The sequence below is a fragment of the Globicephala melas genome, chromosome 5 (assembly GCF_963455315.2).
Source record: "Globicephala melas chromosome 5, mGloMel1.2, whole genome shotgun sequence".
Lineage (NCBI taxonomy): Eukaryota > Metazoa > Chordata > Mammalia > Artiodactyla > Delphinidae > Globicephala > Globicephala melas.
Window position 1 is genome coordinate 19,180,214 of NC_083318.1, and position 27,880 is coordinate 19,208,093.

General features: G+C 33.4%; 1 protein-coding gene across 2 annotated transcripts in view; it reads right to left on the reverse strand.

Annotated features, from left to right (window-relative positions):
* The window catches only part of BLTP1 (bridge-like lipid transfer protein family member 1), a 191,765-nt gene that overhangs the window by 50,204 nt on the left and 113,681 nt on the right, over positions 1 to 27,880 (reverse strand). For both annotated transcript variants that reach the window (XM_030863930.2, XM_030863932.2), the window contains exons 45-55: positions 24,509 to 25,215; positions 23,835 to 24,080; positions 23,237 to 23,330; positions 21,062 to 21,112; positions 16,984 to 17,190; positions 15,283 to 15,521; positions 10,535 to 10,779; positions 8,316 to 8,421; positions 2,471 to 2,568; positions 1,535 to 1,720; positions 374 to 542 (exon numbers count right to left, since the gene is read on the reverse strand). In XM_030863930.2, the coding sequence (XP_030719790.1) occupies positions 374 to 542; positions 1,535 to 1,720; positions 2,471 to 2,568; positions 8,316 to 8,421; positions 10,535 to 10,779; positions 15,283 to 15,521; positions 16,984 to 17,190; positions 21,062 to 21,112; positions 23,237 to 23,330; positions 23,835 to 24,080; positions 24,509 to 25,215 (2,348 nt within the window). The remainder of the gene's footprint in view (positions 1 to 373; positions 543 to 1,534; positions 1,721 to 2,470; positions 2,569 to 8,315; positions 8,422 to 10,534; positions 10,780 to 15,282; positions 15,522 to 16,983; positions 17,191 to 21,061; positions 21,113 to 23,236; positions 23,331 to 23,834; positions 24,081 to 24,508; positions 25,216 to 27,880) is intronic.

A 27,880-nucleotide genomic window follows, 5' to 3' on the forward strand; every position in this document is an offset into this window, starting at 1 on the left:
CTCCTTGAGGGCAGAGATCCTGTTTTCCATATTTGTATTCCACTTCTAGACAGTTAACAATAAATGTTTATAGAATAAATGAATAAAGATAGTGCTAAGACAATTGGGTGCAATAGTTATCCAAGCCAAAAAATTTAAAATTCTGAATCAGACATTCCTATAGATCCATGTAAAAAGCAAATAACTTTAAAAAGTAAAGTAACTCCAAAAACTGATGGTAGTAAGCAAGAAACTTTTTTTGGATGCTCACATTTCAAATTTAAGAGACATTTAGCTGTCAAGCATTTAAACTGGTAAACTACAGATGATTTTTTCTAGCATTACCAAAACATTTCTAAATCTAACAAGACAGTATTGATAGACTTCATCTTACCTCTATCAAAGGCCACAGGCTGTGCATAAACAATTGGTCTATTCAGGGTAATAAGCACGGCTTCCCTATCTGAAGAACCACTGATTTCTTCTCGCAGGGCATTTCTTAACCCAATTCTAGTTTTAAAATAGGCAACCTGATGAAAATCAGAACCAGCTTCCTCATAAACCTAAAATAAAATTAAAAGCTCAATAAAATCAAATAATGGAAAATATTTTAATTTAAAAAATTAGAAGTTTTAACACCATTAATGGTATTGTTCACTAAAAGAACTACAGTACATTTTTCTCTATTTTATTTGTCAATGATAAATTCCTGATACTCTGTACCATAAACACTTGAAATTAATATACAATATGGATGGGTATATAAGAAATAAATAGGAAGTCATACATAAAATTCATACAAAAGCTAGGATTAGGGCCATAGCCTCAATGGCAATATATTAAATGTTTCAAGATAATCAGATCCTCTCTCCTCTCGAACTGTGTTTCTATTTGAAAAAATTACTGTTTTTCTAGAGATGACATGAAATTTTTGTTCATTTATTCCCCCACATAATGTTTAATATAGCAACTCAGTTTTGAAAAGTGACTGGTATTCTTTTAATCTTCAAACTAAAGAAGGAAAAAGGTTAAATCTACATAATAATTTTTAGCAAAAATAATAGTATAATTCCCTGATGAGCTGTGAAAGTTAATTTTTATACAACAGAAATCTGATTTACTGTTGTATATATACACATTTTTTTTAAAACTTTACATGTTTAATATTATAGCATGCAAAATTTGCCATTATCAAACAGGACAGCTAAGAAACTTAGTAACATTTTAAAGACTGACCAATGTTAGTACAAAGTGTTGAAATAAAAAATACTGTTTAACAAAATCAAGAGAAATTATAAACGAATATTTATGAAGATACTAGATTCAAGTTTCATGTGATTGCATTTGCACTGAACAATATACCACCAATATACTCAATGAAATACCAAGGTAAAATTATAAGGGCCTTCTTAAATGATTTTTTATTAGAATTTACAATCAGATTTTACGAACTTCAACTCAATACTTTTTAAAGTATAGTAATACTTAAAGTAGTTTAAATTGATGTGCAAAGTTTAAAAGCCAGAGTTTTAATATCAACATATTCAGCACTCACCTGATGTTTAACAATTTGTCCTAATGCCAGATTTAAATCCACTTGGCATTTACCAAACAGTTTCAGATAGCTGCTACTTCCTGGTGAAGCTTTGGTTTGAAGTCGGTTCGAAAGTTCCAGTTCAATCAGTCCAGTTTCAAATCTCACAGCTCTCATTGAGGGAGTTGTGGCCGTTACTTGAATACCCTAGCAGATTATATGTTTGGAGGAAAAAAAGAATCTTAAATCAACAATGTACACCCACACAAATGAAATCTTTCAATATATGATAAATAAAACAGCCATGTTTTTAAACACACATAGGATGCCTGATGAACTAATAAAACTGGCAACATCCTTTAATTTCTCATGTCAGTCGGAACTTTTTTAGCTATTAAATTTTATTCCAGTATTCTGTATTTAAAATATAGACTGTTCATGTGTTAAATACATTAATTACAAGTAAATAACTATTTGGTAAGAATGATTTTTATTTTTAAGAACACTAATATCGTAAATATTGGAAATAACGTTTCTATTAAGGTATTATTTTAACTGGACAACTGTACAAAATATTTCTTACAGAGTAATTTATAACAGCAATAATTAGAAAAAAAGTCAAAAGGTTCATCTGAAGGAAGTAGTTAAATTGTTACAACTGTATAATATATAGCACAGCTGTTCAAAAAGATAAAGTGGATCTAAATGTTCTGACATGGAAAGGTATTCAAGGTTTTTAAAAATGCATAAATATATACATATATAAAAATACAAATAGGAAAACGTCCTAAAGGATATTCAATTGTTAAAGCTTCTTCTATGCATGGACAGGGTTATACTTCAGTTTTATTTTCTATCTGGCATACTCATATATCATATGGATTTTCTACAAGCATACATTAATTAAGTAGAAAAATACTTCTTAAAGAATCATTATTATATTATTATTTTTGTTACCTTAAACTGCAAGTTCAGGGAATAGAGTAGAATTTTAGGCTTATCTCCATCTGCTGTTCCATCATGTTCGTTCCAAAGAGGAATAGGTTGCTCTCCACCTGAAAGAGGTTAAATAATTGAAGGTTTGAGGCAATTTCTTTAAAAGGAAAATAATAACTACTTTGTGTGCTTAAAAACACACACACACACAACATTTTCTTTTTCCTGATCATTAACTCAATCTTTAACAGGGAACTTTAGCATGTCACATTTCACTGAGGCAGATATTATAAGATAGGGACAGTACTGCATATGTAGATATTTATTAAGAACATTTTATAAGAACTAGAACTAAGATCTCACAAGCTGCGTGGTACGGCCAGAAAAAAAAAAAAAGAACATTTTATAAGGACTAAATTAAGATATTATACGTATAATTACACCAAACATGATTATACACCTGAGAAAATATATTTGAGGGAAAAACAGTACAATGAAATAATTTCTTCAACCAAAAATGTGACCTTTGTCATTTATATTTGTGTGTCATAAACAAAAAAGAATGGAAGAAAAAATAAAGGTAGAGAAATAAAAAATAAGGTAATAATTAAGAGTGTGACAATAAACGTTTGGCCTATACATGAAAACAAAATACGGGCAGAGGACCCTGGGGATAAAGTTCCTATTAATAGACCATTTGTTGCCCAGGCATTGTGGCATTCAGGAAATAATGTTCTAATATTGTAAAATCCAACTTCTATCTCCACTTCTCCTCTCCTTATTGTAAAAACTTTTCTGTATGCTTACCTTTCAAATATTCTATCTTAAAATGATTCATCTTTTTCTATGTATATTGAATTTAGCATCATCCCAGGGAGCAAATATAAGTGGGATGGGAAGTTTTTTCCTAGTAGGTAATCAATTAATGTAATTCATCACATCAACAGGCTAAAGAAGAAAAATCACATTATCATATTACAGGATGCAGAAAAAGCATTTGACAAAAACCAACACCTATTGATAGTAAAGATTCTCAGTAAACTAGGAGCAGAGAACTTCCTCAACTCAATAGAGAATATCTACAAAAAACCTACAGCTAGTATGATCCTTAATGGTGAAAAGCTCTTAGTTTCCTCACTAAGATAAGGTACAAACCAAGGATGTCCACTCTTACCACTTCTTTTCAACATCATACAAGAAGTCCTAGCTAATGCAATACGACAAGAAAAGGGGAAAAAAAGATATACAGATTGGGAAGGAAGAAATAAAACTGTCTCTGTTCACAAATGACCTGATCATCTATGTAGAAGTTCCTGGAACCAATAAGTGATTATAGCAAGACTGCAGGATACAAGGTTAATAATATAAAAAGGTCAGTCACTTTCCTATATCCCAGCAATAAACAGTGGAATGTGAAATTAAAAACACAATACTATTTACATTAGCACCACAAAAAATAAGATACTTAAGTATAAATTAACAATATATATACAAGATCTACATGAAAAAACCTACAAAACTCTGATAATGTCAGTTCTTCCCAACTTGCTCTCTAGATTCAATGCAACCCCAGCCAAAATCCTACCAAGTTATTTTGTGGATATCGACAAACTCATTCTAAGGTGTACGTGAAGGGACAAAATACCCAGAATAGCCAATAAAATATTGAAGGAGAAGACCAAAACTAGAAGACTTAAACTACCTGACTTCAAAACTACAAGCTAATCCAGACAGTGTGGTACTTGTGAAATAACAGACAAAAAGATCAATGGAACAGAAGGGAGAGCCCAAAAATAGATCCACATAAATATAATCAACTAATCTTTGACAAATGAGCAAAGGCAATACAATTGAGCAAAAGCAATACAATGGAGCAAAGATACAGTCTTTTCAACATATGTTGCTAGAATACAAAAAAATACATGCAAAAAAATACATCTAGATATAGACCTTAAACCTGTCACAAAAATTAACTCATAATGGATCACAGGCCTAAAGGTAAAACACAAAACTACAAAAATCATATAAGATAACAAAGGAGAAAACCTTAATGACCTTCTGTATGACAATGACTTTTTGGATACAACACCAAAGGCATGATCCATGAAAGAAAGAATTGATAAATTAGACTTCTTAAAAATTTTTAATTTTAATTTTAATTTTTTTTTGGTCACACCACACAGAATGAGGGATCTTAGTCCCCCAACCAGGGATCAAACTTGCACCCCTTGCAGTGGAAGCATGGAGTCTTAACCACTGGACCACCAGGGAAGTCCCAAGCTAGACTTTATTAAAATTAAAAACTTCTGCTCTGAGAAGAGTGTTAAGAGAATAACAAGACAAGCCACAACTGGGAGAAAATATTTCCAAAAGATACATTTGTAAAGGACCGTTATCCAAAATATGCAAAGAGCTCTTAAACTCAACAATAAGAAAACAACCTGATTAAAAATGGGCCAAACATTTTAATAAACACCTCACCAAAGAAGATATACAGATGGCAAATAAGCACATGAAAAGGTGCTTCACATCATGTCATCAGGGAAATGCAAATTAAAACCACAGTAAGATACCACTGCACACCCATCAGAATATCCAAAATCTAGAACAGTGACAAACACCACAAAATGCTGGGGGGATGTGGAGCAAAAGGAACTTTCATTCATTTCTGGTGGGAATGCAAACTGGTACAGTCACTTTGGAAGACAGTTTGGCAGTTTCCTATAAAACTAAACATACTTTTATATGATCCATATGATCCAGCAATCTTGCACTTTGTCAGTTACCAAAAGGAGATGAAAACTTATGTCCACACAGAAACCTGCATATGGATGTTTACAGCACCTTAATTCATAATGGCCAAAACCTCGAAGCAACCAAGGGAGGAATAAATAGGCAAAGAACAGAGGATTTTTAGGGCAGTGGAACTACTCTGTAGGATATTATAATGATGGATACACGTCATTATACATTTGTTCAAACCCACCGAATGTACAATGCCAAGAGTGAATCCTAATGTAAACTATGGGCTTTTGGTGATAATGGTGTGTCAATGTAGGTTTGTCAGTTGTAACAAACGTACCACTCTAATGGGGGACTTTGATAATGGGGGAGGCTATGCATGACTGAAGGCAGAGGGTATCTGGGAAATCTCTGTACCTTGCCCTCAATTTTGCCGTGAACCTAAAACTGCTCTAAAAAATAAAGTTGATTTTTAAAAAAGGCTATTTGTTTTGTTCATCTATCACTATCCTGAATATCTTTTACATAGTTTCAGAAAAAAAAAATTTCTTTTAATTTAAAAGACAAGCTCTGCCTCTTACAAAATGTATTACATAATACTTTTAGTTTATAGAAATATCAGAGACACTATTAGTCACATTAAATCCACAGTTTCTACCTTGTTATGAATTAAATATAGACCTGGTCCAATTGTAAGAATGTAACCTCACTATATATATATTTCTCATTACATATAAATGGCTGTACATACTCAAAAATAGACCTCTTCTCTTTACTAAGTCAGTGCTTATCTACATCTTTCTGAAACCCAGGCAATCCATGGGCAATAAGATTATAAGAACTGATTCTTCAAAAAAGAATTTTCCTAACAAACTTGATGATGATTGTGAACATGAGTATTCCTATGCAATAGAAAATGTCCTAAAGCTAAATGTAACGTGAAGGAAAAGCATGAGGAAAAAGTTTAAGAAACAAATAAGGAAAATAATCATGAAGATTATGGGAGAGTAGGGAAGCAATATAGAGATGAGAATACTAAGAAATGTGGCTACAGGGATTCTAAGTATTCCCTCTCAATAATCTGTTACATTCTCTGGTTTTGAAAAAGATAAGGGGACATCTGTGCTCCATGAGGCCCTGGGCCAGCTGGATGATATGTGATTTACATTTCAGCTATTTTCCTAGGGTTCATGCTGTCTCTACAGTCAGGAAGGAATGGTTCAGGGAGCAGATCTAGCCACTAAATGACTTTGGCATCATTATCTGATTTCTCTATTCTTCACAGTGATTAGCAAGTCTTCATGGTTAGAACATTAATTTCCAGTCTTCTTTTCCAGTTCATTATTCATAGACCTAGGGATACACTTTACTTATAACTCCTAACTGAATGTAATTCAAAGGTTAAGAAAAGCCTTTCTTTTTCATCAAAACCACTTTGACAGCTTACAGTACCAGACTAATACGAGGAACTCTATAATCCTAGCTTTTTACCGTAAGATACAAGATTAGTTAATGGAAAAGTCTGTTTGTTTTTTAGTTATACATATTCAGCAATAGCAGTCTTGAAAATACTCTTTAAAACTCATAAAAAATTACCAACTTGAAATATTCTTTACTTTCACATTATAGACAATGTTCTAATGTGATATCAACCAGGTAAATGGGCCACATTAAAACTTCTATATGGTCTCCAAGTAGAGACACCTTCAGTGGCAGAAGGGGCTTCTGCTATGTATTCATCCCTCCCTTAATGGTTTGTATTCAACCATTTTTAGAAAAATTCCAAGACTACCAATTGATCTGATTTTTATATTAACTTGTAAAATTCTATAGCTCTGCTAGGCTTCTTCAATGTGATCATTAAGTAGCTTCCTGACCTCAGATACAACCAGAACCAACCCACGAGAACCAGGAAAATCTCTTGCTCACACAGCTGCTACATAATTTAATTACCTAATCCATGGTCTGTCCTCCTTCAGGGCCTTATCAAACACTGGTCCATAAGCTCTGCCTGAATCTTCTCTACTTCTCCTTTCTTGCCAAATGAGGCTTCACTTGTGAGGTTTTGAATATGACTTCCTCTGTGAAGCCTTTTCTGATTCCTTAGGCTACATTAGTTTCTCCTTTGACACAGACATAGCACCTTCTTCTTGTCATTCAGAGAACTCATCACAAATATAGTGTACTATCTAGATACTTAATAAATTTGTAAAATGAATGAATTTATCCATCAACATGGAGGAATCTCCTCTCGATGCCAATTTATAGATGAGGCTTAACTATTATTTTAACATGATTATATGCATACTGAAATATTCAGCCTCAAGAACTGTTATACAGTCAACTTGTTTTCCACCCTAATGCCTCTTAATACTTTACCTTGTGAATTAAAAATCAATTAATTGTTTAAATCAAACATATATTTCTGGTTAAAATATAAAATAGTGATTAAGAAACTCACTTATAATCTGATCTTGAGGAATAGCAAAAATATAATAAGGATTGCTATAGACAATTTACCATGTGGCCAGCATACTGTCACCATCTGATACAGATTAAAATCGAAATCTTAATACTGATCTAAATTTTGTTCCCAAATGATTAAGATTAGTTTAGTTAACAGACACACACTAAGCTTTTTCTTTTTGGAAGGGAAGCATAAGGGACCTTTGTTTAATTTATAAATTGTAAATGCATATATTACATATGACAAAAGTAATAAGCAAAACAATCTGTAGGTGAGAAAGCTATAAAAGGAATGCAGAGGGGCTTCCCTGGTGGCGCAGTGGTTGAGAGTCCGCCTGCCGATGCAGGAGACACGGGTTCGTGCTCCCGTCTGGGAAGATCCCACATGCCGCGGAGCGGCTGGGCCCATGAGCCATGGCCGCCAAGCCTGCGCGGCCGGAGCCTGTGCTCCGCAATGGGAGAGGCCACAACAGTGAGAGGCCCGCGTACCGCAAAAAAAAAAAAAAAAAAAGGAATGCAGAATTTTTAGGGAGTTACTCAACAATTTCATCTAAATGATAGGATCGATACTCATACCACTGGTACATGGACCATCATATAGTCAATGAGAATAAAAACCTGCTGTATGTTCTGCACTATAAGTATCAAATCATCTTACCAGAAACTTTTTGTATTACTTCATTAACTTCCTTCATGAACACTTTCTGTACAAATACCAAGTGGTTTAGAAGATCGGTTGTAAGATTATGTTCGAAGGAACCAACCTGCCAAACAAAATCAGAATACTAGATTAACATACTGACTATATTAGTTTAAAATACATCTCACATAAGTCATGCCAAACTCTGAGGAAAAACAATTATCTACATGCTATTTGAAATGAAAATACTGAAAAAGGGTTAAAAATACTCAGATTCCCCAATACTCTACTGGCCTGACATTGTTATGAGCCATTCCCCCCATATTTTAAAATAACAGTAGCCAATAAGGTATGAGAAATCTTTTGAAAATGAATGAAAATTATACTCTAGGTAACTTGCTGATTGCAAAATTGAAATTTTATGTAGAGTAATATTTATTTTTAATGACCACTGTTGTAGAGTTAGAAAGATGGACCAGTATAAGTGAAAGTAAATGTATTTACTCATTCAAATATTTATTGACCATCTGCATTAGGTGCTAAAGATACAGCTGTGAATAAAAATAACAAAATTATGGCTCTCATGAAGCTACATTTGAGCAAATTAGCAAATCAGATATACTAAAGTCAGCTTTACTATAATACATGTCCCATGATTAGTATAAAGCCCAAAATTTCTGGCAAGAATTAGTTAATAAATAGATTAAATAGAAAGCCGGCCCTAACTGGAGTTGAGTTTTATGTTAACGATGAATTGAAACATCCTTATAAGTAAGGCAAATACTTCAACATTTGTCACTTTGATAGTGTCCACATTTTGATCAAAAGTTAACAGCAAAAGAGATGTAGCAGTCTCTTCTTAGTCTAAGTTTCACTGGGCACTTTTATTTTATATATAGTAGTATCAAATGGGCAAAGATGATTTTCACATGTGTCTATTTTAGGCCATAGTTAAATGGGCAACTCTCAGAGAGATGCAACTTTAGATTCTTTCGAATGTTTGTAATTAACTGCATTCTTAGTAAATCTGGGATGGCGTTCTGCCCCAATTACAAACTTTATACCTTTATAATAGCTAATATTAGTAAGGAACTATGCAATATACTGCATTTGATTTGTTTCATTTTCTGTCAAATGAACCATTAATAACAGTATTGCTAAACTACAGTCTGGAACACTTATTCTTCAGTGTAGAAAGCACAAATGAAATATGCTTTATAATCCACCTTTTAGTAAATAAATATTTGACTTCTAGCATCTTGTACACGAGAAGTTCTAGGACAAGCAGAGTCTAAAGAAGGTAAACCAGACTTAAATATATCCTACTTAGCTGTAATATTTCTAGAAAGACGCCAAAGAGCATTCTTATAGATCCTTCAGATTCTAGAGAATAAAATTTATAAAACAAAGAGTTGGTAAATTGATTTTTGATAAGGTTGCAATTGTTTCTGACAAACTGACAAAGCAAGCTGAGGGACGAGCACACTGTGTGACTCCTACATCTCTCATTTGATAGTTGGGAGACTTAGGGAAAGTTATTTAATCTCTCTAAATTTGATTTTCTACTATAACAAATTAGGATGATAACAAATGGCCTACTTACCACAAATCAAATGAAAACATATCCAAATGCTTTTTAAACTTGTGATAATTGTACAGATATAAAGGGAAAATATAATGATGGAATCATGTATGCTGGCTTTCAAATTCCCTTAGTAAAGAAACTAGTCTGTGAATCTGCTTGTAATTATTTTATCTCTGTATGACCTTTATATTGTTAATAAGTATGTATACCTGGATGAATCATGTAACCTCTCTAACGGCTCAGTTTCTTTACTTGTAAAATGAGAATAAAATATCTACCTCAAAGGATTGATTTAAGGATTGTACAAGTCAATGAATATGAAGCACCTGACAAATGTTAGATACGCTTAGCGTTTTTATAATCAAATGAATCATGAAAATATTGTAGAGATGCATGTGAAACCCAATATAATAAATATGAATTCAAAGATGATTAAAACAAGAAAAAAAAGCATGTTTAAATAAAACTATAAGGAGAGAGACACATACAGATGTGTACGTAAACACACACACACACACACACACACCAGAGTAAAAAATTCTGTAGGAATAAATGATTTGATGATTTTTTTTGATCACTACATACTTTGGTACAACTAAAATTTGAAGGCTCCTAAATTACAAAGAGTAAGAAAATTAAAAAGTGAACTTACTTCTGCCACACAACGTAGATAATTTCCCTGTAAATAGTACCCTTGTTTAGAAGGCAGTTCATCTATACTCCACACCTGGTCTGAATAACTATCATGCTCTTCCATTATATATTTCCCTGACATAGTAACAGGAGGAAGGTTAAGACTGGCAGAAGGAGGAATGGTTGACATATCCGTGGCAGAAACTTTTGAAGTAAAACGCAATCTGTGATTTGGCAGCTCAAATGTAAATCTGGTCTGTGCACCTGTAAGAAATAAGGAAAGTTACTGTTTGTTGTTCAGGTGCTCATTCACTCATTCATTCCTTACTTTGTTCAACAAATGTGTCTATTAAAAAAAGTATGCATTTTCCAAACCTATGTTGAAAGATATGAGAAGGATATTTTAAATTTGTTTATAAAATATTTCCCATCTTTAAATATATGTATGGTTACTATAAAGCATCAGCCAGTATTATTAAGCCAGCAAATATCATTTATTAAGCCTACTAGGTGCCCAGCATTGTGTTAGGTGCTAGAGAAACACCTGTAAGTGTTCTCTTTATTTCACGTAAGGTAGAAAAGAAACTGCCTTTATTATGAAAGAGTTAAAACAAGAGAAATTAAAGTGTAAAACAAAACAAAACAACAGCAATCCGCACAGTGTTTTATTCACAGAGAATAGTTAGCAGTTGATAACTTGCCTCTTGATCCTGACTCAGTATGGAAGGAAACAGTGAAATTGTCAAACCAACTAAATTATACTCAATGAAAACATTCGTCGAGTATAAAATTTTACAAAACATGTATCTTTGACCTTAACAATAATAATGGGACCATACTCCAAATAAGAATATGGTCTGAGTTTTAGTTTACTGTTGGTTCTAAACACTTAAATCAACAATTTGGCATGTAGTCGTTCAAACAATTATAAATACACAACCTGTACTATTTATTCAGGCTATATTTCTCCAACTATTTATTGAGGGCATTAAGGCGTAGCAGAAACCTTGTTAAAATCAAGATCTATTATTGCCTATTACATATACTGTCTAATGTATATGTGCATGTTCCTTTCCAACCAATCAAATCTACTGATACTGTTCTGTACATAAGCAATTCTCTCCACTCAAACATTAAACAGCCTATTTTGCCTACATTTAAAATTTATTATATATTCCTAGTATTCTCGATTGTGCCAGAAATAATTCTCTTTCTTCCACATACTAATTAAAGGGCACCTCCTATATGTCACATTCACTATATTCACTCACTATACAGTAACGTTTATACTTGGAATGAGTTATCCATAAACAGAAACACGCTCTCTCACCAACTGGTGCAACCGTGAAAGGCCAGATAGGTCACAACTGCTCTGATCTCCTCTTACTCACCAGGCAGAGTCATTGACTATGGCTTGCAGGCTGCAAGGGGTGCCGGCTGCCCTCCACAGTAGCTACCACTACTATTACTACCACCAACATTACCAAATAAAAACACAGACTGAAGTAATACTAGGCCTCAGGTCATCCCTTATCACTAGTATAGCCTTTTTTTTTTCCTACTGTTTTTGTCCCTTTCCTTTATTGCAAGGAGAATTATGGGTTGTTATCTGACTAGATATTTGACAATATGTTTTCTTTGCTCCTAAATATTCATATCTTCCTAGTTCCAAACTGACTATTTGGCTTTTGATCTGCTGCTTCTGTTGGCTCTTCTATTTCATGGATGCCCTGAATAAACAGACAAGAAGAGCCATTTAGCCCAATACCTGAAGGCCCAACACTTCTGACTCTGCAAAATATGGAAATTCACTTTAAAGTGCTTCTGTTTCTGATAAGAAAAGATGTTCAGAAAAATTCCTCTCAATAAAGAAAACCTAAAATGCTAGAGGGCAGAAATAAATACATACACATACATACAAAAATACATACATGTATGTATGTATTCACATATATGTATATGTGTTTTTAAAATTATTAATGTAATTTATCATGTTAATACAATAAAGGAGAAAAAATATTTTAATTTCAACAGAAGCAGAAAAAAGTATCCAATAATAAGTATTTGCCAATCATTCATAGAAACTCTTAGCACACTAGGAATAAAAGTAACTTATCTTGACCTGATAAAAATAACCCAGCAAAAACCTACAGCAAACATCATATTCACTGGTGAAATATTAATTCCCTTAAAAAATATGAGTAAAACAAGGATGCCAACAGTACCCCTTTTACTGAACTTGGTAGTAGAGACATAGTAAGATAAGAAAAATAAAAAGGCATAAAGACTGGAAAGGAAGAAACAAAAGTATTATTTGCACATGGTATGAATATCTACTTAGGAAACTCCACAGAATCTTATTAGCAATAATAAAAATAGTTTAATATGATTGCTGAGTATAAGATTAACATCAAGTGCATTTGTACATACCACCACTGGTTTAAAATGCTATTTATAAAATATACCATTTGTAATAACAACAATAACATAAGGTGCCTAGGTATCTAAGTAAATAAACATATCTTGCAACAGATAAACAAAAACCTTAAGTTGAAAAATTTTAAACTTTATAGAAAAACACTGAAGATGATCTAAAGAAACAGAGAAATAGACATATGCAGGAATAAGAAGGTTAAATACTATGTCAGTTCTCAAAATCAATATTTTTAATTCTCCCCCAAGTAAATCTATAGATTCAACTCAATTTCTAAAATAATCCAAACAGGCTTTTTCAGGGAACTTGGCAAATTGATTCTAAAATGTATCTGAAGGAGCAAATAAACAAAAATAACCAGGCCAACTTCTAAAGAAAGGAAAAGTCAAGTATCAGTATGACACTGGTGCAAACAGGCCACTGAGGCACAATAGAGATCTCTGAAATAGACCCCCATATACATAAACACTTAACAGATGATAAAGTTGGATTATCTATCACTGAAAAAAAGAACAGATTAGTCAATAAATCATGCTGAGATAACTGGTTATGCATACTACTCCATACCAAACTGAAGAAAAAACCAGTCAATTCCTTACAGATTAGGAACTTAAATGTGAAAAGCAAAACTTCAAAATGTTTAACAGTAAATATGAGAGAATCTTCTCATGATCCTGGGAACAGAAGGATGATATAAAAATTTATATTTTTATGTCTTCTTCAAGACATAAAAATACACAATAAAACAAGGAAATATTAATTCAGTTACATTAAAATTAAGAGTATATGTTGATCAAAAGACCAAAAAGTGAAATAAGCCTCTGACTGGGTGACAATATATGTTGAACATATAACATCAAAGGTTTAATATACAAAACATACAAAGAATTTCTGTGAACCAAGAAAAATACAAATGACTCAATGGTCAAATGGACAGAAAACAAACAAGAACCATCAACAGGTGTTTCATATAAGAAAACATATAAGGACCCCTTAATCATATTTAAAAATTCAGCTCCATTAATAACTACAGAAACATAAATTAAAGTACAATGAGATACCATTCCACATTTACGAGACAAGCAATAATTTTAAAGTCGATAATAACAAGTGTTGACAAAGATGCAGAACAGTGGGAACTCCAATCTAATACTGATGGGAGGGTAAAAACTGGTGGACACAGCACTAAGGAAAACAGTTTTATATTTCCTAGTAAAGTTGAAGATGCATTTACCCTATAATCTAGCTGTATCACTCCTAAGTACATATCCTTGAGAAACTCTTGCACATATGTACCAGAAGATGTGTATGAGAACAAATGTAATAGCAAAAAAATAGAATGAGGCAAAGGTCCATCAATAGCAGAATAGATAAATAAATTGTGATATAATCACTTAACGGACTACTATATTTCACTGAAAAATGAATGAAACAAAGATGCATGGATGAATATAAATAAATCAAAGAAAATGTGCAACAAAAAAATTCCAAGTTAAAATATACATTAGTGGGACTCCACATGAATAAAGTACAGGCTACAACAAAATTGGTCATTTATGAGTATATGTCTATGTAATAAAACTATAAAGAAAAGCAAAGGAATGGATAACACAAAATTCATGATAGTGATTATTAACCAAGCACTCATGGGGACTATTATCTGATAGTAATAATATTCATTGAAGGAGCCTTCAAAGTACTGGTAATGTTTTAATTCTTAGGATGTGTAATCGGTAGGTGAGTTTACAGTTCTATAAACTGTGTGAATGTAACTGATATACTTTTGTATACATGATACATTTCAGAATAAAAATACAACAGCAAAGTGCTTTTGGAGAGGATATATAAGGATCACAAAATCTTATAAAAATAGCTATTTTGAAGAAGTCAAATAACCTCTGATTTAAGCTAAATGTACTCAACGTGAAAATAAACCAAGTTATTCAGGCTATAAGAACCTAACAATGTAGAAATGTATTCAACTTGTAGAAATGTAGAAATGTATTCAACTTGTAGAAATGTAGAAATGTATTCAACTTGTAGAAATGTAGAAATGTACTCAATTCAAGTTTAAGTTGGAAATGGTTTCTAAAGAGTGGATAACTCTAAAGAGTTCAAATGAAAGCAGGGTCCATGCTGGTCATTCAAGGAAGTGTATTGCTATTTTTACTTGACTGAATGAAAAACATCGTTAATGAAATTTAAAAGTGTTTTGATTAAAATTATTTAAATTTTCATAAAAAATCTATAAAACTAAATTTGTTTCACCAAAATATTACTAATTTCTTAAACCAGTCATAAATTTTAAGAATGAATTCAAACTTCAATGTTACCTGTCATTCCATGACTTCTCATTCTTCCCATCTTGTATTCTGCTTTCAGAGATGGTAAAAGTGCTGCTCCAATGGCTATACCATCTAACATGGTGCTGAATTTAAGGACAATAGGCTTCTTCTCTAAACCTTCTGGTAGCTGAGGAAATTCATTTGTTTCAATAGGAGTTTGATTAACACTTGTTGGGGTTTTTTCAGAAGGTAGGGGGGTTGCAATATCTTCTTTTACAGGCTGTGGGCTATAGAGCAAAACAAAAAAAAAAAGTTTAAAAAAGACAATTAGAACAGCTACTAATAAAATTTAAATTGTATAAAAATAAAAATTGTATAAAATTGGTATTCTCAATGTAAAAGAACAAAAATAAACTATGAACAGATGTTTTCTTTCTAATACCAAGTCATATTAAGACTTCCTCAGAACAGCCATTGAAAAATGATGATCTAGAAAAGTAAACAAGATGAAGTAATAACAATATAAACTGAATGTTACACTGCCAAGGCCATTCACATTATTAATGTGAAACTGGAGGTTTTCTGATTCCAAATTCCATGACTTAACCATTATGCACTCTACTGTTGATTGTTAATACTATTACTATTACTAGCACTATTAATAATAATAACACCAACACCAGCAACAGCAGTAATTATTTGAGTGCTTACTATGTGCCAGGTACTATTCTTATTGCTTTGTGTATTTCATATAATTTATTTATCTCATAAAACCCTTTGATTAGGTACCATTATCTCCATTTTACAAATGAAGTATAGCAAGAAAGTGGTGAAATCAGTTTTGAACTCAGTCAATCTGACTCTAGAGTCTTTTTGTTTTTAACTACTCCACTCCACTGCCAATACATTCTAATAAGGAAAAATTCCTTAGGGTATTTTATAACTAAGGCTCATGTACACATTCTGGATTCCATATTCCAGAGACAGGAGAAACATGTTTAAATTATTACTACTTAGTCAACCAGACATGAATTAATATTACATCAGAATTAAAGATCTAGATAGGACAACTGGAAAAATCATTGCTTTAAGACACTGTCAAAATACACACTAGTGTTTTTCTACCTTACAGGTTAGGAAAAAGGAAACATAACAAGACAAATTTTTACCTTTTACTTATATTTTTATTAGTTATTAATTAGCTATAACTTTGGAGACCAGGAAGAAAGCTTGGCAATGCAGACCCAGGGAATAAACGTTACTGTGCAAAGGTCCCATTTACTGCCTTTTAAAATGTTTAAATGGTATATTCAAATCCTGCCTTGAACCATGTACAATAATCTCACATAGAGGTCAGCACAAAACCACGCATGGGACATAAATGGCCACTGCAACTTTATAAATCTATGCACTCACAAATTGCAGTGAGTTCAAAGTAAAGAATATTGCTACAATCCTAGAATTTGCCTTTTATTAGTAACATGTTATAATGTCCACTAATCTCTAGGATCTCTTAAGCTTTACTGATGCAATATGAACGACTCGCAATTGCATTTGTGACATAGTACTTTAATAATATCCAGAATACAATTCTCCCACAATCATGTTTAGCTACTTTTCACCTGCCCCACTATCCATAATAGTCACTACTTAGATGTAACCTTCTGTCTTCCTCCAAACTATTGTTAACACAGCAAAGAATGACATGAAATACTATATAGAATCACAGATCTTGAATAAATAACTTACACTGTAGAAGGTTGTCTGATGAGATCTGAGATCTGCTTAGATAGCTGGTGAGAACTTCGAACCATCATGCTGTGTAAGGTGGCAGGGTGCTGGGGAATGTTGATGCTGATAGCTCCTACTTTGAACACCGCGGCATTGTTAGTCTTCAACCCCCTCTGGGCACTGTAGAGGGCTTGGGACTTGGCAATACTACATTTCACTACAGTTCTATTAAAAGAGAAGGAGGATCATTAAAATATGGCCAAGTAAAGAGAAATTTTGAAAAAGTATTTTGAGAGCAAGACAAATGTTTTTAAATCATTCAATGAAGTAAATTACAAGATTTCTCATGCATTTAAATCACACTAAAGAAATAACGTTTTCTAAAAATATGGACATACATTTTATACTGTTTGTACTGAATATTATTCTGTTTAATAAAGAGTTTACAGAAGAATGTATGTATGTGCTTACATGGAAGAGAATACACTGACATATTACACATATACAACACACAAAATCCCATTTTGATTTTTTTCCCCATTAAGAACTCCGTTTTTCTTCAACATATTTTAGGCATCTGTACAACCACTAAGAAAATATAAACGGCGAAAATTAAAAGAAAAGAAACAAACACTCACTATACTTCTTAAAATCTAATCAGCCAAAGAAACTAACCTAACAATCATCCAATATGTTAAAAGAAATTAATGAGAAGGAAGAAATTTAACTTGCATTTTCCTTTTTTTATTTTCAGTGAGTAGCAAAGAAATGACAGAAGTCCAATTCATAATGAGTAACTACTACTTAATTAAAAATTGGTAAGCTTTACTGGTACAGATATAAAATAGAAATACTGTCTTTCTTGATTTCTCGTTCTTTCTTTCCAATGCCTAGAACAGTGCTTTAAACATAGTAGACACTCACTGAATGTTGTGAAATGAATGAGCAGAAAGAAGTACAGCAGAAGAATGACTCAACACAACTGTGGAATTCCACAGATATCACGTGATATATCATGTATGTAAAAGCCATGATGAAGCAGTCTTGACACACACAGTAGAAAGGTTCATGTCAATGAACTGCACCACTAAAGGCCCAGTAGTAAGAGGAAAGCTTTTAACATATATGTTATCTTTGAAATGAGCAAAGAATGCTTGACAACAGATTTAGCAAAACACACAAAATGCAAATTTCATATTAACTACATGTCAGTTCACACACATTTATCTCTACTTAGGCTACAGAGGATTCACTGAGAATTTATTTACAGTCTCAAGGACCTAAGGAATCATCCATTCATTACATTTAACTTCTATTAGAATAAACCTTGAGAAGCGTAACAGTGGTTCTATTAGTTTTGATTATTTACAGATAGTGAAATCCAGGTATTATACAAAATTCAAAAATGATTACTAGAGAACTATATTTGCTTTCTTCTTCAAAGGAAACTATTTCTCAAAGACTATCACTGACTAGAAAAAGAAAAAAGTAATCTATGGAATTGTTCTAGCTGGCATGAATATAGATTCTAGGATGCTGACTAGTTACTGAATTTTGAATCTTAACTATTTTAATAAATAAAGCTACTATTTATCATCAATGAGATTCCATTTTAAATTCAATTTCATCATGAGCCAGAACACTCAGATGGTGCTAAAATGCAAAGGGCTTTCTAGTTGTGAACAGTATTCACCTACTGAATGAAACTAAGCATACATTTACAAAGAAGTCTTGTTATCATGACAGTCAAGAAATTCTACACCTATCTTACTATTTTACCTTTATAATCTATAGAAGTCTGCTTAAATATTACTTGTGATTATATAAGCACATACACAATCCTTAATTTTCAATTATACACCAAATGTCAGAATAGAAAGCTATGGGGCTGACTGCTCTCCTACTGTAGATCCTACTGTGGTATTTCCAGTGGAAATTTTGATGTTAAGGACTTCAGGGGCTCTGTGTTGCCCAACTCCAGAGGGCACCATCACACTGTAGGCTATGTAAATGATGCCCATGACTACAGCGTGAGTAATGTTCCTTGGAGCTAGACAACAGGATAGTCCTACACTGATCAAACTGAGACAGACACTGTAGAGGATGTCTGATTAACTCTTGTCAAACTGTACATGTTAAAGATGTAAGGAGACCCAGAATGAGGAATTAAACAATTTACAAGCTGCCAGTATGAATTATCTATTCATAATTTCAGATTTATCTATTCATAATTATCTATTCATATATTATCTATTTTAATTCTTAAAAGAGCTGTCACTTAATCTAGATCAAAAAACATGTAGCATATATAAGACTTTTACACAGGAAAGAAGTGGTCAAAGTCTTTTTAAAGAGAAGACTATAAAAACTTGTAGCATGCCAGGCATGCCTCATATATGTAAAAAGTTCACAGCAAGTGACCAAGAAGCTTGGCTCAAGAATTCATTGGCAGTGGTGGGAGGGCAGATCCACTGTGAGCCTGTTATAACCACCACAGTGCCTAATCAGGCAAGGACTTTTCCGCATCTTCTTTTTCTTCCTGTGTCCAGGCCACAGGGCCTTTAAAGCAGGCCAGCCATCCTTGTAGTGCCGGTTGAGAGTTTGAGGACTTATTTTGGGGCCTCATTATTGCTACTCTATCTCCACCCCCACCCCACCTCTTTGATCTTGCAGGCCCAGACTTTAAAGGCAGGAAAAGGAGGTAAACTAATTTATGTACCCTGACCCATGCTGCCTGCCTCAGTTCAGTTTTGCCTGGAAATCTTTACAATGTGGACAGAGAGTGTTGGGATCATGTGTAATTCAGTTAACTATTAAAAATCATTGGAGCTTTCTTTCCCATTTGGCAATTGTACCTTACGTGTTAACTCTCTCAGCAGGAAGGCCTAAAAAAGGAGGGAGTGGTCCTATAAGTGATATTATGACAGGAACTACCTCTCACTTGCTTACTGTTCCATCTCTGAAACCTAACACAGTGTGCAGGCCATAATATGCAACCTAATAACCTAATTAGTTGAGTGGATAAAGATGTGATCTTCAGCCATTAAATAGCATCCTCTCTAAAGTCATACAGTACTGATTTTTTTTTATTATATATCCAGAGAACTCAGTGATAAAAAAGAGAGAAACAATAAATCTTCTCTAGCTACTATAACTACTAAAGTGGAATTAGCTATTTTTTTATACCTGTTGTTATTAATGATGATATTAATATGGAAGAGTGGCTTCCAAAAACAATCAATTTTCTAATTTAATATTAGTGCATTTATTCTTTTTTAGTACTTCTAGTTGGCTGATTAAGTGACATAGATCACAGATAATCCCAACAAAGGGTTGCTGATTGATGATGTTTTGACTATGGCCTGTTATCAATATACAATGAAACAAATCTCACCAGGTATTGATAATCTTACCAGCCTGGAACAAAATATGCAGATTCATCTATTTATTCAGCATACTGAAATTTTATAGAAAAGGCTGAAAGAAAATATCCGTCCTAAGTAACATACTAAACTGTCATGGTGGTAAGACTCATGTGACAAGTATTTAAATATATCACTACCACAAAATATCAGATATACACAGGCCAAATCAAGCCTGTCAAAATACAAAAGGATACACAGTAAAAGCCATACATAAAAGCTGACAATAGAGCAGTGAACTCTCTCCATCTTAAAGACAGAATTATTATAAGGTTGAGCAATGTAGATATTTTCATATATTAATGTTTTAATAATTAGTTTTGAAATTTGTGAAAACTCATTTGCAAAGTTAAAAATTTTAGCTTCTATTATCACATCAAATGTTAACAAGGGTTTGTAACAGGTCTTAAAAAAGCACAAAGCAACACACAACTACAGTGTTACAATCTTTCAACAATAAAACAAGGTATGAATTACCAAAGAGGTAGTCCTTACCTGTGTATTTTCCTTGAAAATCAGTAAATTTTAATCTATAAAAGGATCTATATTAAAGCTACAAAATAATAACTACATACTTTCACAGCCATGCAGATAATCTAAATATTTTATCTTTAAAAACTATTCAAATACTATGTTAATCACAAAGTCCATGAAAAATAATAATAATGACATACAGAAACTCTTGTTTGGCTGTGCTTGTAGGAGATGTAGGAAAATCCTCCAGTCTACAGATGAAGATTCAAGAGAAAGCAGGAAAACAAAAAGGAAGCAAATAAACATTCATGCATAAATTAGTGACAATATGAGCAATCATTTGGAAAGCTTTTATTTCCCATTTTTTAAATTTTCAAGAAACTTTTCAACTATTCTTTAAAAATTCCATTTCCTTTTCATTGAAACTGGAAGTGAAAAGCCAAAGAATAAATCCAGAAAGTCTTAACACTACTAGAGTTTGGCAGTGAGTAATTAATAACTTTTATTTTTTTAATGAAAAAGTTAAGGGCTCTTGGCTTGAGATTTTTTAAAGGCAAGAATTATCAACTAATACTTTTTTTAAAAATCAATTTTATAAATATGTTTGGTTCAAGAGAATAGAGTAAATAAAACCCACGAGACATCTAAAGAAATTTGTTGTACTTTTTTTTTTGCGGTACGCGGGCCTCTCACTGTTGTGGCCTCTCCCGTTGCGGAGCACAGGCTCCGGACACACAGGCTCAGCGGCCATGGCTCACGGGCCCGCCGCTCCACGGCATGTGGGATCTTCTCGGACTGGGGCACGAACCCGTGTCCCCTGCATCGGCAGGCGGACTCTCAACCACTGTGCCACCAGGGAAGCCCTGTTGTACTTTTGAATAGGTCAAAGTGACCATGATACTTTAAATTTAGACTCAACAAAGGAATCATGAAACCCAAGGTCTGTGGTGACTTCGTGCAGTAGCATCATAGTGAGGTAGAAGGTGCAGAGGTTCAGGTATCTCTTCTTACTGACTGTATGACTTTAAGCATTTTAGGAAAACACTTTGATATTTCTGAATCTCGATTTATTGTTCTGTAAAGTGGGGATAAAACACCCCAGTTAACTGGACTGTGGTGAGGATTAAATAAAATAATGTATAGGAGGCTCCTGGTCCATGATAGATAACTCCTTTAGATTGTAATTATTAATAATAATATCCCTCTCCTCCCATACTGAATGATCAGAAAAGATCTTGTCTCACAACGACTGGAATTTCCTGGTCTTTAGAAAGACTGCTTAGGAAATGTGATCTGGACCATTTAGGCAGCTATAATGAAATATACTCTTTGGTTCTAGATATACAGGTTCAAACTGCCTCAGTAAGACTTAGACATCCATTTCATCCATCCATTTTATGTTCCCCAAGACAGTCAGCACATTACCCATGTTTGAAATGTTATGAATAGACCTGTAATAAGTCAAATTACAACTAATATTTAATATTTAAGGCATTGAACCAAATCCTCTATTTAGTCAGTATTTAGCATGATAGATGCTTTAAGGGACAATAGTAGGACATTAACTAGTTATAATATTAAGAATGAGCAAATCCTCAAAATCTGATCTAAATTATCAAAATACATTTTGTAGTTATAGCATAAAAGTGCTCCACTGAAAGGAAGTTAGGAATGAAGTTTTATACTCCCAAGTGTATGAGCAAAGTCAACGGTTAAATGTACTGGCAACCAAATAGTGATCTAAGTATCATGTATAAAGGTAATCGTTATCAGAACAATTTTGGACAGATCCACAAATAGAACATATAAAGAAGAGGTGAGAGCAAAGAGTCAAAAGAAAAGCAATATGGAATGGTATACTCACTACAGAAAGCTTACCTATACTATTAGAAGGGTCTCGTAGGCTTTATCGTTAAATTCTTTAAATGAAAAAATGGCAAGATCAAGTTTGGAAACCCAGCATGAATATGGGTAATGATTAGTTAGAATAAAATCAAGAGACAGTCTATATTCTCTGACTATAATTTTGTTTTAAATACTTAACTATTTGAATTATGTGAGCTTTCGTATCTCATATGTTTAACTGAAATTTGCACTGTAATCATTTTTCCTGTCACACAATCTTAACATGTCCCGGGAGTCAGTTTTTTAGGGTGGAGGGGTGGCAGTAGGCCAATTTTAGAAAAGAAATAAATAAGTTTTCTGAGAACATTTCATTTGTGATGTTCTTAGTGACAGAATCACAGTGTCTGGCAACATTAAGTAATATAAATCTCAAAACTTAGTAGGTACGGGATTCATCCAAAGAATTTTAAGTTTCCTGTCAAACTATAACAAACAAGTTTAAGAGAATAGTAAAAAAAAACCACACTTACTGTATATTTGGTGTAATCCCTTCAAGCAGCACAATATTGACCCCACCAATATGAGCAGTGGCACATGTCTCAGTCATCTTTTGATGTAGAACATCTTAAAGTGTGAAAAAAAAAAAGTGTATGAATTCTGGAAAGAGAGTGGCACTTCATATTAAAATGTCATTTTATTCATAATACGTTCAAGGACAAAAGATAACTTTAAAGGTACAATGAAATTTAAACTATTTCCAAACGACTTTTTAAAAAATTTCCTTGAAGATTTTTATCTCTATGCATTCACATATACATATGTATTATACATCAAAACTGGAATGATGCTGAATATGTAGTTTAACATGCTATTCATGCACTAAAGAGCCTCATGACATTAAATAGCCTAAGGACATTTTAAATCTCAGAAGTAAAACTTGGCGCAGAATACTTACAAGAATTTTAAAAACTTTAAGAATAAGAAAAAGAAACTATATACACGAGCACTCTTGATCCGTATAAACGGGAAGTTCCATTCTCTGAAGAAAAATTGCCAAGTAGGAATTTGTGAGACATGGCACTGGCTTTCTTCAGAAAAAACACGCCCCAGGGTTAGAATGTCACCTGCCTTTCATTTTTTCCTTCAGTGTGAAACTGCCGTGGATCCTCTTCAGCTCTGACTCCATGGTTAGCCCACCGATGTCGGCCTCCAGGTGCGTGCGGCTCACCATGCCAACCCCAAATACTATTAGAGTGACGTGCTGGGGCTCAGCAGTTGCCACGCTGCGCTTCCTCTGCGTCCTAGTCAAACTGTTCCTGTCTTGTTCATTCTCAAACACAACTTTACACGTTGGCTCTGTAGGGCTCCGGACTCCTTTAAGTGAACAGAAATATATAGGTTTAGACATGAAAACTGCAAAATGGAAGGACATCAACTGCCCTTTCTTTCCTGCACATTCCAAACTGGCTCTCTTTGTCCTCTTCCCCACCAAAATGATTTCTTAAATTTTTCAACATTTTCCCATGGTCATATTTGAAAATAAATAGTACAGTCAGGTGTTTGAAAGCAGGTCTGTGTGAATTCTTTAGGAGCATACTGTGTAAGGGTTAGGAAGGATGGGAAAAAGGGGTAGCAGAATATCTGATCGCCATCACTATTTTCTCTCCTTGGGTGACTGCCAATTTCTTTGCATTTCAATTATCCAATTATAACATTAAGAAAACATGATGAATAAACTTGTCTTTTTTAGTATTATTGCTATTCTAAACAGAAAAATTTTTAAATATGAAAATAGCCATTACCCGCTGGTCCAAATGTTTCTGAAGATTTTTCCAGTATTCCTGTTGGATCAGAGATAAGTGAATAGAAGTTAAGCAATTTATACATATTCTGCCAGCACTCAGCTGAAGGCTCACTTTGTTCTGACACTGTAATTGAGTCAGAGTCATCCATATGGATAGTCATATGATCCACCACGTCTTTTGAACCTTTCCTAGACACTTTTGAAGTTCTTCTTTCAGATCTTCCTAATGAATTTTTGTTTCGAGACTCCTTTTTGTTGTTCTCATTGTTGGTCCGTTTGTTCTTTGCATTATTTACTCTATTGCCACCATTAAGACTTCCTCTAGAACTGCGGCTGAAGTCAGAGGAGCGAAAATCCCGATGTTTTCTGGTTTTGAAGGTAGGCGTTGGAGAAGCTGATCCAGCTGTATATCTGCTAAGTTTAATGTCAGTCTGAGTCGCTTTGATGTCATCTATCATCGTACTAAATTGATGAATAAGACGAACTAAAGCCATATCTACATGCTGGCTTATTGACTGACAGGAAATAGTAAAGTTGCAGTGAAAGGTATTATAATAACGCTTGTTGAGATCATGAAAAGAAAGAGCGCTGGTAGAGTTCTGAGGGGTGCACACAGACTTTTCCATTACAACAGCGCTGATGCTAAAGGTTTCCAACATCAATGCTGGTTTGAACTCAAGTGGAGGAAGATTCACATGGCCTTGCCTAAAAATGTGGAAAAAAATGAAAAAAGAAAATGACAAGGTTTTATTTCTTTTTTCCCAGAACCACACAATCTTTATTAACTTGTTAGCAAAATAATCTCCAAGGTGAAGAATAAGCCATTTAACTAATTTTAAGTAAGAGATCAAGTAGAATAAGTTTTTCCAACTTTTTCATAAGTTGGAAACTGGGCCTTAAGTCTTCCTTCTTGATCTTACTCTATGACTAGTCAAAATCAGACTTAATTAATGATTTCAGTGAAATGATAAAATAATTTTTCTTGCCATCTGATGGCACACCTCAATGGTCTTAGAATTTAAAGTCAATAGTAGGTCAACTAGAACATCTTCCTTAACCATCCTCTACTCTTCTGTTAAATATATGGTTTATATATTTAATTTCATCACATTTTATATATTTTGATTTGCTATTTGAAATGAAACCCTGCTGGCATATTTTGCCAAGTTGAAAGTGCTAAGAAAAGCAACTGAAACAAAAATGAGAAATGCACACAAAAGACTTAAAACCTCTATAAAAGTTATTTTGGCAAATCCTCTGCATATCTAAAAATTTTCAGGTAGGAATATTATAGACAATTTTAATATTAAAAAGTCAAAATAGGGCTTCCCTGGTGGCACAGTGGTTGGGAGTCCGCCTGCCGATGCAGGGGACACAGGTTCGTGCCCCGGTCCGGGAGGATCCCACATGCCGCAGAGCGGCTGGGCCTGTGAGCCATGGCCGCTGAGCCTGCGCATCCGGAGCCTGTGCTCCACAACGGGAGAGGCCACAACAGTGAGAGGCCCGCGTACAGCAAAAAAAAAAAAAAAAAAAAAAAGTCAAAATATCTCAGATTTTCATAAATCAACTACTAATAACAATAAACCTCAAGCACCAAAATTTTAAAAAGATATTTTCCCCTCTGCTTCCATGTAAAATATGAATGTGTAGTCACATAGGTTAAATTAAACATAGGATTCTTTTCTATTGGGAGAAAAAAAACCCTCCAAGGTTCTTTGATATTTTCAATTTGACTTAAAGAATTTATAATTAGCGACTAATAATTCCTTAATGAATACTAGTATTTCTTATTTAATAAGAAAAACTCCACTCTGTGGTATAATTCAAGAAAATGTACAAGCTTAGAGTAAGCCTATAATCGATGCTAAGTGTGCAATCAGAGAAGGAAAAATCAGATTTTGAGAATTAGAAGATATAGAAGAGAGACTCAAAAGAGATTAAAATAATCCAAAACTACAAAAACAAGAACTGAAAACATGTAAGTGAGGCAAAAAAGTCTTAAACAGAGGAGATTCAAGTAAAAGGGGGAAGAAATCTCGCTACATAATGAAGCAGTCATTTAAGGCAAAAGCAGCCACACGGGTAAAGTTAAAATTAAATATTTACTAAGCCCCTAACATGTTCAACTATCTTGACTGGAGACAGCAAAGATATAAGGAAACCAATATTTATGAGGACATACTACATGCCAGGACTTATGCTAAATGATTTAATAACTGTTCTGGCTTTATGGTCTAGGAAAGTTATACATGTTTACATAAGAAACTATAACCCAATAGTAAGGTACAATAATTAGTAGAATGAACAATGTGCTACAAAAAAAGCCCAGACAAGACTAAAATTAATGACCAGGAAAAGTGTACTGTGACAAAAGTTTCCTAATAAATAAGATCTAAGGTGGAGTTACAGGAGATCTGAGAAATAAAAGCTAACCATGGTCTAGTAATAAGAATGTAGAGCACTCAGAGGTGGTGTGATAGTAGAAAAATTTAAAGGAATATTAGGTTCAGCCAGACTAAAGACAGTAAGTTCAAAGTCACGCAAAGAATTTGGGAACATAAGAAGGGAAGTGTGGTCAGATGAAGGTCTGGTCTGTAGCAGTATTATATGGCATTTAGCAGGCCAATAAGTAGGCTGTAAATATAATCTAATATATATAATCATATTATATATAATTATGCATAACCTAATTATATCTGATGATACATATACTATATGTGTGTATACATCCACTTTTATATATACACATATATTTTTACATATTAATATATATTTATATGTATGTATATATTTACATGAAAGTAGGCTACTGCAAATAGAAATACAAATTTAACTCAGGACTTTAAACTCTAATCCAGGAGTGTAAGCAGATATTAATGTTTTGGTGTCTGGATTTGATGATTCCAATGTGAATGGATGCAATTACCATGGTTTATAGTTAAATAACACCAGACCCCAACAGCATGGTTCAAATTTTAACTAAAATTTACTGCATAAAGTATAAACTTGCTGCTAGCTCTTCAGTCCACAAATCACTACATAAATAATAGACATACATCATGATCACTGACCAACCACATTACTTCTGTCAAAGTCTGTCAGTGATTGGTCAGTGCACATTTGTTTTTCATTTCATGCACAAACAGTAAAGCATGTAGTTATATTGCCTCCTTGTGATAAACCCACATGACATTTTACAAAAATGGTTAAGTAAAAGGGACCTGGACAGCAAAGATGAAAATGAAGCAAAATAAGATTGTAGTGATGAAATTCAATAAAAAGTAAATGGAAAGTTGCAGGGTTTAAAATCAACATACAAAAATCTGTTGTTTCTATATGCTTACAATGAGCTAGTGGAAAGAGAAATTAA